This window comes from Magallana gigas, chromosome 3, assembly GCF_963853765.1.
Source record: "Magallana gigas chromosome 3, xbMagGiga1.1, whole genome shotgun sequence".
NCBI classification, from domain to species: Eukaryota; Metazoa; Mollusca; class Bivalvia; order Ostreida; family Ostreidae; genus Magallana; species Magallana gigas.
Genome location: NC_088855.1, coordinates 19536822 through 19549668, shown reverse-complemented (window position 1 = coordinate 19549668; position 12847 = coordinate 19536822). Strand labels below are relative to the sequence as shown.

The 12847-nt window shown below is 34.6% G+C and overlaps 2 protein-coding genes across 2 annotated transcripts; both read left to right on the top strand.

The window, feature by feature from the left end:
- Positions 1-434: 434 nt before the first annotated feature.
- LOC105332864 (uncharacterized) lies at positions 435-7485 on the top strand. Its single transcript, XM_011435592.4, has 6 exons — positions 435-453; positions 1228-1353; positions 3668-3765; positions 4586-4790; positions 5181-5330; positions 7020-7485. Exons 2-6 carry the CDS (start codon positions 1237-1239, stop codon positions 7122-7124), a joined length of 675 nt encoding a protein of 224 aa, XP_011433894.2. The 5' UTR covers positions 435-453; positions 1228-1236; the 3' UTR covers positions 7125-7485.
- A 1100-nt stretch (positions 7486-8585) lies between these two features.
- Positions 8586-9083, top strand: LOC136273691 (uncharacterized). Its single transcript, XM_066078799.1, has one exon. It carries the CDS (start codon positions 8590-8592, stop codon positions 9076-9078), a length of 489 nt encoding a protein of 162 aa, XP_065934871.1. The 5' UTR covers positions 8586-8589; the 3' UTR covers positions 9079-9083.
- Positions 9084-12847: the final 3764 nt, after the last annotated feature.

Here is a 12847-nt window from a genome sequence, read left to right as displayed (position 1 = left end):
AGGTGGATATCGGTAATTTTCAGAGGTTTTTACAACATTTTTAAAGGAAGCATTTCTCTCCATAAAGGGGGAGTATTTTCTTATTAGATAACCTTTTGACATGTTTAGGTTGTTAAAATAATACGGTGGTGGTTTAAATTTAGGTCGGAAAATGATTCATCGTCAAGCGCCCACCTTTTCACATTAGTAACACAGATATGAAAGTTTAAAAAAAATTACATTTTTGAAAACCCAGTCCCAGTGTTGTAATTGCGTTTTATTTACAGAAATAGCTCAATAAAAGTCTTAATTACAACCTGGAATTAGAAAGAAAATTAATTAAAAATGGTATAAGCTCTGAATAATTAAGGATTGACTGAGCGACTCGAGTCATTTAACGTGAGCTAAGGCCAAGGTGTGCATTATCAGATTATATTGTGGGTTGACTGACCAAAGAGCGAAAAAGGTTTTAAGGTTAGACATCTTTTGTTTGGGTGCTTTCTGCGACAATGCCTAACTTTTGGAATAGATAAATACTTTATTGTGAAAGTGTATCAGCTAAAGCTAAGTGAATTACTTAACACAGTTACAAGTCCCCGTTTTTTGGGGGTGTATATAATATCGTGGTCAGACTTGATCTTAAACCCAGTATTTTCTAAAATACTTTGCGTCAAAATTATGATCCCAAAGTACTCTTGCCGCTTATAGGAGACACTGGGGCATTTTTCTCAAATTGTAATAAAACAGAAAATGCTAAGCTCGCCAAGCGAAAGTTTTATCTGAAAATTTGGACAAACATTTTGCGCAACACATTTTTTCCTTTCTTCGAAATATGCGATAACGACGCTCTTTCGGTATGCGGATGAAGGTTTTATTTTTTTAAACCGCCAATTTGATATTTATTTAATGTTAAATCAATACTTTGACTCCGCGCTACCTGTAGTCGACACGTGCCTTCGTCTACAGAGTAGGAACCAAGCAAACTTGTTTTTCCTAAAAATAGTAAAAAAAATTTCCTCGTGATCGCTCACGGACGACTTGCGATCGAGAGAAATTCATTCATTCATAAATATGTAAATCAGTTCGGGACAAAATCACTGCGCTAGCTCTTGTCAGAGTCTATATAGTACGCACATGCCCTATTTAAGTTCGGCCTACCAAACAGAAAAAAGCCAGTCCAGTTATTCTACTATACCGATAAGGACAAGGATTCAGATTTTCTCTTTTTATTTTGTGGTGCATATTTAGAAGACGGAAATGAACGTGCAAATGTTTATGGAGGGGGTAGCGAAAGAATTGACAGTGCTCCTGGCGTTTTTAACCCTATGCGTTACCCGTGGACAAGAAACCCCCTCAGCCCATGGACTTTGTTCGGTAAGTTTTCATTAAATTAAAGTTTTGATGCTTTTTGTTAGCCCAGCCTTCATAATTTTATTAAAATAATATGTGGGGGAGGTAGTGTGATTAAAAAAAAAACAACAACGATCACCAATATACTCTGCAAATATTTTTTCGGCGACGTTTTATTTTCTTTTTATTCATAACTTTTTTAAATTATCTTATCAATCAATGTTTTTAGTGTTGCATCATCTTAATTATCCCTCGAGTTGCAAAAACTGGAGTGGATTATCTTTGCTTTGAAAACAGTTTAATTTTTTTTTTTGAATTTTTCAAATGAAGATTTTTTTCTCTTCTTGCATATTGGTATTTAATGTTCCTTAAACGTAATAGATTTCTTGCGTGAAATGTTCAGTAGAGATTTTTATCTTTGAACCTGGGACTATTACACCTCGTTGTACACCAAATTGATTCATTTCAAATGCTTGCTGTAATCTAATGAATTTTTAAAAGTCCATTGACGTCAGTGATACAAAAAAGAGAAACAAGATATTTAAAAAAAAAGTAATTTACAAATATAGATATAAGGACATTTAAATAGAATCTTTTTTTTTTAATAAAAAGTGCATTGAAATTGTTATTTTAACATGATGCAAATCTGGTAACATTGTACATATATATCACTATCATTTGAAATACTTTATTTTATATATACTACTCTTTATGCTCAAATATATATAAATTATATAGTATGTGTAAACTTATTAACATTTCATATTAATTGCCGGACTCTCTCTCTCTCTCTCTCTCTCTCTCTCTCTCTCTCTCTCTCTCTCTCTCTCTCTCTCTCTCTCTCTCTCTCTCTCTCTCTCTCAGGGCGATTATGTCAGGATACTATCAAACGTGTATTTAAATCTTCTTTTTATGCAGTTTAACTAGGTTAGCATATAAAAAGAACTTTGATTATTTTTTTTCCTATCACACCTTTCCTACGTATCTAATACATCGACTGTTAAAGCATAATCATATTAGATTCTGCCATACCCTTGACACTTCCACTCTCATGGAGACGTCATAAAATCGCTGCGTGTTATTTACGCGGCAAAGATTTCACTTGCTTAAATTTTCAATCACGCAGCATGATCAGATGTAAAAAATAATACATTGTGTATATATATATTAAATAAATATTAATTTCGTGTTTTATTTACGGTTTAATTGATATACTTTTTTAAAAGCAGTCGTATAAAAATTGTTTTACAGTTGTTTAAAATTCTTAAAGAAATTGAAGAGTATGTTCACCAATATTTTTTTTCTGTAGGAAGATGTTTTAGGTTTTTTAAGCTGGGGTGGGGGGGGGGGGGTGGGTGTTGTTTTGTTTTTTGTTTTATTTGTGACAATACTTTTCAATGGAACATCTCTGTTCAATTTTTTACATAACCCTAATTACTTTTTGTGTATTACATGAAATTAAAGAACTGGTGCTAAACAAACTGTCAGTGAACACAAACAACTCCTATTATATCACACGTCTGATTATTAACAAGTTTTCAAAAGTGTGTCGGTGTTTAGTAAACTATCTTGGAGGAGGTATTTGGTGTTAATAATTTTGAGCTATACCAATATTTATCGTAGAACACCCGGGGGACATTTGTAGGGGACACCAACACATTACGATTTTGCTTTAGAAAACAAATTTGTTTGCTGGCCAAAGGCCATTCTCGCCATTGGTCAGCTTATGTCAGCAACGCGGGAAAATGCACGCGACGACTTATTAGAAAGCATGTATTTGTCAACATTACATTGGCCAATCCAGAGATATTTAGCTGAGTCACAAATAGAAGTTTGAAAAGATTAAAGGCCATTTGTTGGACATAAAATAGAGAAATATTTCACACTATTGAATGAGAATAAACAATCACTTAACAAGATTACAGCGAGTAAATGGCTCTTGTTGTGAAAAAAGGGGGGAACGATGCTGACAATGCTAAGTTGTAGGGGAGAACAGGCAGTCATTTAATGGCCCCCTTCGACGATCGAAGATCAAACACAGATCGCTCAACCATTGGGGTAAAATATGTGGAGGGCATGTCCACAAAGAATTCCATACAATCATAGTTCTTAAAGACATTTGCACTTGCACCTTAAAGAAAGCAACAAAAATAAAAACCAAAGCATTGTTAGAAACTTCGGACAGTTTCTTTAACATCAAATTCAGGGCCCTTTACAAGCATTCTTTCTACGTATTCCCCAAAAGTACGTGCTATCACTGAAACATGTTTATTTTTTGCTCACTCTCATTAGCATCTTCTCCATTACAGTAAAAATGTTTTATTTTTTATTTTTGCAGTCTGGGATGAACGTTTTCTCGTCGGAGGGGGTCTACATTGAGCCTATCGCCAAGAGCTCGGTCAGACTGCACAAGCTACACAAAACCTTCGAGGACGGGTAAATCTCTTGCTGTACAATGACTCATGTTTACTCATATCCCCCCCATTTCCGGTAGCACCCAATGTCAAGTCAGCGTGCTGCGGTTGAACGCAGTGTGTGCAATTATCCTTGATTTTTTTCCACGACGATCACAAACAAAAAACCCCATGTACTATTTGAATTTGAAAAATAAAAACCAAACACAAAAATCGCACTATTTGAAAGAATATTCTCAATTCAAATCTAAATCTACGTAACCTATAAAAAAACTGAACCTTTTCATTTGTATAATTGTAAGACATAAAATATTCATTGCAAACAGATATATATTATGATAATTGAGGCAATTTCGCGGAATAAGAAATAACCACCCATAATTTGCCCGGTTTACGGTCCCCGCCATTGTCTATGTCCGATGCGAGGGCTTTTTTAATGGTTATCTCCATAATATATATTTATGTTTAAATTATACAAGGTATATTGTACTGCTGCAATGAAATGACATAGTACTAATAACCCCGATGTTATTTTTAAATGCATTTTAAACGATTCTGCAACGCAGTGCTTTGAACTCAGCCACTCGATCTTCTTTTGTGCAAGAAGTGCGCGACCTTTTTTTTCAGAGAGAGAGAGAGAGAGAGAGAGAGAGAGAGAGAGAGAGAGGGGGGCAGACATACAGACGGACACAGAGATACTAGACACAGAGACAAGCTGACGCAGAAAGATAGAGAGCGTGGGTTTAAGTCAAATCTCTTCTTTCTTTCTTTTGGAATTTTTAATGATATATATACACCATTGTTTACAATGCAGAATTAATTCTTTTTATAAACCTTTTCAGGCATATACTCTCGTTTGAGATGAATGCTACTTCCCCCAATGGAGTGGTGTTTTATATGGCGTCTAAGCATCAGAACCCCAGCAAGTCAGAGTTCATCGCCTTGGAGATTGTGGATAGCTATTTCCGGTATCACATTAAGTGTAGCCATCTTAACGCAATGCTGACGGTGCCAAGAATAGTAGCCAACGATGCGCAGTTTCACAAAGTAAATATACATATTTCATATGCAGAATCATAATTTCAGGTACACCAACATTTCTTCACGTCTGGCTATGCCGTTAAAAGTTGATTGCATCAAAATACTTCCATTTCATGACGCATTAATTTTTTTTTAAATAAACTTTTACACCAAAGTATTTATTGTGTTTGTTTACAAAAGAGTATCTTGGCCAAATTTGATTGTAGGTCGCAATTTTTGTTGATAGTAGAATGCTTTTTTGCCAAATATTGAAATTCTCAAACGTTGATTACATCTTTTTAAAAAGAAATTGTACGATTATCGATATCAATGTTACCGAGAGTCACATTATTCTTCTATGTTAAATTCTTAATTGATAAAAATATATTCTTTTATTTTTTTCTTCCTTTTTTGAAGATTTCCTTTCAAAGAACCCGAACACGGGGAAGATTAACGATTGATGGAAGACACTTCTTCAAGAACTTCCGGGTAGAGTGCAAAGGCTTCCGGTCCATGATTTTTGGCGGACTACTCCCGGAAGACAGGACGCACACTGATCCTCTTCAGGTAGAGACTGACAATTTTATTGTCTTTTAATGATTCAAAATCTTTTAAAACTCTTGTAAACGGTGATATTTTTTATTTTTGCTGTTGCTACTCTCCTCAAAAGTACCTTTGAACTAAGGTTACCTGTAAAGAGATGGGAAATCAAATACGTTAAATTTCATTGAAATTTGACTGTTTTTAAAAAATTAAAAGTTTATTCCATGTGAAACACAATCGTAACGAGAAACCTTTTGAAATTTGACCCATACTACTAGTATATTGAAGGTAACATGAAAAGGGCGTCAAGGGAATGGATCCTGCCCAATTCTTTAGTCGATTAATATCTGTGACACAATGTCACGGAAATCTAGACAAACAAATTATGTTCTGATATCATAAAAGGTAAAAACAGATAATGCTGCTAATCTGTGTAAACTAGCGGGGTCGACTATCTTGTTAAGAAAGAGGACACACTTTTGGGTGTGGTGTTATTTTTTTAGTTTCGGCTTCTTTCATGTCGGGTATATTGGACCAGCGAAGCGCAATGCCGGTTCATTATGGTCTTGGTCGTTTTGTTTCACACTTTGGTTTGTAAACAGGCAATCGGATAATAAAAGTGTCCGTCTTAAGACTGAAATTATGAATGTATATTCAATTGCCGCAGATGTTTTTCTTTAGATTGTTATACTAGTTCACCTGGGGGTTTTTCGGGGTACAAAAAAATCATGAATACGAATTACTCATTAGATCAGGGAAGTTACAAAAATTCTTTGAGACGGTTTTTAAAACTGTGTCGTTATAAAGTTTCACGTCTTCGTTCTCGGACATGACAAGGGTGTGGGGTTGTAGAAATTTCCGCAGAAATCGTGACAACAAACACAGAATGCTAAGAGTGCAAAGAAAAGTCTGCATACAAATAACGTGCCACAAATGTCATTATAAGCTGACACAGCGTCGTCTAAATAAGTTCCATAGGGGGGGAGGTTTAATACCCAAATTTCATCTGTCACTAAATCCGAAATTTGACGAGTGAGATTTATTTAAAGCAAAAGCGTGGGACAGTCTTAGCAAGGGTGTGTTTCTTTAAAATTATTTGGCTATAATCTAAGACGGACCAATTAGACATGTGCGCGTACTGCATCTCTATAATTAATAAGGACTGTTAGCTGACACCTGTACAGAAAGAAGCGCAGGTCCGCCCGTCTCCCTCTTTGTGCTGGAAAAGTAAACTATGGATCGTAACAATTACCCACCAATACTCGCGGGGCCTTTATAAACATGTCAAGAGTTCTTTGTCGACATGACAAATACAGATCAAAGGTATTCCTGATGGATGAGTACAACGTTAAAACAAGGACCCAATTTTTTTTTTTCATTTCGAGAATACTCTCCGTGAAATTGGCCCAGAAAATATTCGCCCTGTTAGTACGCAGTGGTACCTGTCGTCTGCTGTAGCAACTGGTTAACCGATGTCTACGATTCCTTTATAAACGATTTTATGTCTCTTCTTGTACCATCCCCAATGCTCACTGAATGAATTGCATCGTTACATTAATTAGAACTTTAAATAGAAATTAGTTTAATATCAACAAGTCAATAGAATAGCTGTTTAAAGTGCACTTAGCTACTTTACGGGCAATGATTTAACCCCATTCAAGCGGTAAAGACTCGATGTTATTTACAGTTTCTGCTTTTCTTTCTTTTTTCTAGAAATACGAGTCCCATTTCGAAGGGTGCATACGCAACCTTGACACTTCAACCGGTGTTTTAGACGAGCCTCGTTATCATGCCGTGTCACAGTGTCACAACACGTGATCAGTCACATGACAGGAAGTTCTTTGTTCTTCTTAATTTACGACTGGTGCAACCATTCTCCGTCTTCCACCGATTCTACGGTGGGCTCTTTTCCACCCTGACCAAGTAACCTCCAGACAAGCCACTAGTTTGTCGTGACTACTTTAAACACTTTGTGGTGTATTGACAGTATTGTTGCGTGTTTTATGCCGTCCTTTGAAGGGTGCCTGCAAGTGAAGGATGCTGGTGAATTACAATGAGTGACCTGATGTTGTAAATATATAAATTATATATATGTATTGTCATAAAAGACGTTCACAATATGTACATACAGTCAGTTGAAAGAATCTCATTAATTAAAAATAAAAGAAATACTTTTGCATATCTGTATAATCTTCATCTACTGAGGACTCCAACCTTTAGCTCCTGCAACACTGTGTGAAACGGGGGAAAAGGGGTCAGAAAATCGCACAGAGAAGAGTATAAAGTGGCTTTGGATCCACATATGTACATGTATAATTTATCAAAGTTCCCTAGTCTCAAGTCACAGTTCGTCGTCCACGAGTTCTAAAAGGTTGAACTGTTTGGCAGTGGGCTTGAGGTGAGGAGATAAAAGACTAATATCTGTTCTTTAGAACAATCAGTCCAAAGAACGTCGATTCTTTGGGGGCATAATAAAGAGCTTATTATGAATTTACGCGCACATATTTATCAAGTTTTGGGAATCGTACAAGATGGAGGTTAAAATTGTATTTGACATCACAGAAATTAGAAAATTAACATTAACTTAGTGATTGCAATAGTTGTATGGTGTATTGTCATTGTGACATGCGTTGATTTCAATATTAATAAGCATAATTCATAGATTTGTGGTAAAGCATATTTTCGTTGTAAAAATATGTCAAAAAGATTGTGTACTCCATATACACATGTACAGAAATACGTGTTAGTGCCATTTTTATGTAATGTTCAGATTAAACAAAACAATAATAATTTTTGATATGTTTCTCATTTTTTATTATTACATTATTAGATATTTCACGATCATATAGCTTCCGTGATTGACATAAATTAAAATAGACCCCGATGATTGGCAATTCCAATTACTATATCACGATCTTTAGACATTATCCTTTTTTTAACTATAGGACCTTGCTGATGAAGTCTGCGGCTAAAACTCGTTGATTAAATTTGATACATCACGCAAAATGTTATACACATATCAGTTAAACGTGATTTTGCATCGATAAACATATCATGTGCGGTAATGCCATTTTTTCTTACCATGTATACATGTACATGTACTTTATTTCAACAAATAAACTATATATTAGTCATGTTGTATAAAAACATGTAACTAGTAATTATATAAGGAAGGGCACATTGCCTCTTTCTTTCTCGAAACAATACTATGGCTTATATCAAAGGCCATATCAAGGTTACGATAAGACAACTAAATCCATAAATATTGGTGACCCCATGTCGAATGTTCATTCCAGCCATCTGCCTTGCTACTATCATGTTGTCCTTCGCCGTTTTTGCCGGTGTTTTGGCAGTCACCTATAGTCACCTCTGCCTCTTCAGCCCCCCACAAAGAGGGACCGTGGACGGCATCAACAAAGCGGGGTCCGCCGACTGTCTCCTGTTGTCAGGACCCTGTGGGGGCAGGCCGAGGGGCTCAATGGTCACAAAAGTCACGGCTGGGCAGAAACTGAGGGTCACCTTCCAGAAGAACTTGGACCACTGGGACCACACCCACGGCGACTTCAAAATCAAGATCGGCGAGGAGACCGGGCACCTGCAAACTCTGTCGACCATCCGGGACAATGGCGAGCCGTCGTTATACGTGTACTCGACGGAAGTGACGGTGCCGAATGGACTTCCGGCCCAGAGTATCCTGCAGGTTACGTACGAGACGAAGAACTCCGCGGCCCCTGCAGTCTTTTATCAGTGTAGTGATTTGATGGTGGAATAATTATTAATTAAGTAAAGCTATTTGTACTATAAATTTTTTTAAAATAACTGTTATACCAAAATTACAGTTTTGTGTTGTTTATTGCGATATACATGTATAACACTGTATGGAAAGTGCTAATCGAAAATGTGGTTAATTTGGATCACTAGCCATATTGATTTGGGTACTTTGTGTATGTTTGAAAATACAGAACTTCAAAGGGGAAAAAGTAGGCTAAAGAAAAGTTAGTTTTGAGTTATTGTGGAAAATCTTGTCACTCAATTTTACTCGAAAAGCATAACTAAATTAACCCCCCCCCCAAAAAAAAATAGTATTATTATAAGAAAAGGAGCTATTGTTTGTTTGGTTAATGCTATAATTTGTTTGCAACAATTTTTTGCGATTGCTTTACGTTTTTGGCATATCCGTCCGAAAAAACATCAATTAAAGTTTTATTAATTTTTGTATTTTTTTCTAACATTCACGTAGTTATAATATAGTTATTGATAATCAAAATTAGTGTAAGAAATCGTAGAATTTTATTTTATAGCCTCTCATTGTCGGTGTTCCTGCGATGCTTGATTCGCGTTCTTGTATAATCGATTGAGTTGCGTTGAATTGATTGATCTGGGTATATATCAGTTAGTGTTATATTAGTATATCTACTTCGATCTTTAAAAATGTAAGGAATATTTCCAAAAGTACCTATTGCAACAATATTACTTTGGCAACACATTGTATCGTTCTGCAATTATCGCTACCTTTATAACCCGCATGAATCATCAAAGAAAGTATCTTATTGTTTATATTTACATCTTTCTTTTAACAAATCAACAAATTGATCGTAAAAATTAAGAAATTCAACTAAATCATTATTAAAGTACATCAGTATGTTACATAAAAGAAACACCCAAATCGACCAGCGGTATTGGTAGTCTGGTCAACAACATTTAATCTAAATCATAGCGTTTTGGTAAGGTTAATGCAAAAAGTGCATTCAATGAATGCAGCAACACAATTGGCGTGTTCAAGCATTGTAATATGTAATTTGTTTGCTTGATAAATACCTTATCGGTGGCAACTGCCAGTCTATATCTGGTCAAGTTCACTTTCAGCAGTTTTCAAATGCATAGTAAAGCACGTCGTTTCTTCGGATTCAAAATTATATAGAAACTGCCAGACTGAAATTGACACACCCCGTTTATCAATTGATCAAAACATGGCTTGGGGTTACTGTCAAATGCAATGGTAATTCATTACATGTTTTCAAAGTAATGCCACAAATAGCATTATAAGTAATGGTGATGTATTGAATTTAATTTAATTTTAAAATGTAAGCTAAATGCGGATTTGCCCCCTTTCGTTGCCATGCTTTCCGGGAATAAGAATGTGTGGAAGCATGACTGGTCCCTCATAAAAGCCAGCAAAGGCAACCAATGGTACTTTGGCCGTATGGATCCACTCAGAATCAACGACATTTCGGGACAATAAAAGATTTTGTACGTCTTTAGTTGCTTCCGGGGATAGGATTGGAACGAGGGGGGGGGGGGGGGGGGGGGTACTACTAACAGAGCTAGGGCTCGATGGTCGTGGCTATTTTTAGACGGTTTTGATCTTAAGAAGAATGGCTCTATATAAAGATATAAGAAAATGCCAAAATTTAAAAGGCAAAATATATAGATTTCTTTATTGCTAAAAATAAGTTATATCTTAACAAATCTTATCTTAAAATGTTAGGTAGATCTGATGGTAAATTTGTTGACCATCCACCCTCCATAAATCTAAATGTTTTAGATTTATAGATTTATTCATATCATATCATAAACTAAACAAATGTAAGAAAAATCTTTTTTTTTTAATAAAAAATCAAAATCGTTCGTCTAGGCTATAGCTTTAGCGTTTACCATAAACCATAATTAAATTATGAATTCTAGTCTTAAGAAATCGCTTCAAATATATAACACAACAAATACAGCAGTTCTAATTTTAGATCATTTTTTATTTTATTCATATCATAAGCAACAAAAAATAATTAACAATAACGATCTGATTAATAATTAAACAAGACTGTTGCACATGGGTTCTCTCTACAATACACTTTCCGTTTATTCATGATATACCATCATGATCATGATCATAATCATATGAACATCATTTGCATTTAGGAAAAGATATTGGCTAGAGTTTGCAAACAATTGTAACCCAATGTACACAGGCATATCATAACTATGTAGTAATCATATAATATACATTTCATATTGAAGGAAAACTTCCAAAGGTCATTATAATATGGGTTTACTTAGATTTGCATGTTCAAATATAAGATCATTTAATGACTTAAAAGTTTTAATGATGAATATTCATGCAAGCATAAAATGAAACCAATAACACAACAAACTAAACAACAAATATACCAATTTATGATTTGTATATGTTGAAAAATAAAATTTATTTTGACTAAGAAGAAAAACAACTTATAAGGTATAAAATTCAATTAAATTCAGTTAAAAAAATGGTGCAAATATATAATATTTATTAGTTTTAAAACAACTGTTTTGAAAATACATCCTTATGTAACTGGGATATATTCAATCAAAAAGTGTAATCACCTTCAGAAGTGTATCTTTAATTAGTAAAAAAAAAAAATAAAGCAGATACATGGACATCTCCTTCGATTGTAATAAAACCATAACTATAGAGCCTCTTATATTTTCTGTATTACATTATTTACATTATACCAGGTATTGTATAAATTACATTATTTCTGTACATGTATTACATAATTTCCACTCTGTTGTCCAATCCCCCTAAAAGAACTACATCTTTACATGTAGCTGTATTTTATGTAGGTAAGAATCAAAAGTTAAGAGGTGATGTATTAATTAAAAAAAACTTATATGTTTCACATTAACTACCCAAAAGCACCATCAATGTCCATGCAAAACACATGGAAAACCAATTAATAAAAATCCAGGATGAAGGACTTCAAAGTACAATCAATCTCATTATATACGCAATTTAATAATGTTTTACAAAAAAACCTACATATTTTTGTCATAAACAATAAATGTATAAAATACAATTATATGCATATACATATGCTTGTGTGTAAATGCTGTGTGGTCTTAAATTAAGTCTTAATTAAAACCAGAAATAATGTGTTTACCCAAAACCATCAGCCCTTCTTGAACATGTAGTACATGAATTTAATAAAAGGCACAACTCTAAGATTAAGAAAACAAGAGGCCCATGGGCCACTTCGCTCACCTGAGGAACAATAGGTATGATAAAATCAGTTTAATGGAGTCATAATACAAACAATCTGGACAATGTACAATAATACATGTAGATCCTGTATAAATAAAATCCATTTTTTCCCCTGGATATTCTTATGTTTATAATCATTAGTCCCTTTTCTAACAGGATGATTTTATAGTCATATCACATGTTGAGTATTGCAGTTCTCAAAAAGATCCTTAACAATTGTTATATATGGGATATAAAGCTACATCAACGATGAACCTTCTTGTGAGGCCGAAAAATTGTCCTGGAGCCAAAGTCTTAACAATTGTAAAGAATCATCTGGCTGATTAGTTTCTGAGAAGAAGATTTTTAAAGATTTACTCTATATATTCCTATGTAAAACTTCGACCCCCATTGTGGCCCCACCCTACCCCTGGGGGTCATGAATTTCACAACTTTGAATTTACACTACCTGAGGATACTTCCACACAAGTTTCAGCTTTCCTGGCTGATTAGTTTCTGAGAAGAAGATATTTAAAGATTTACT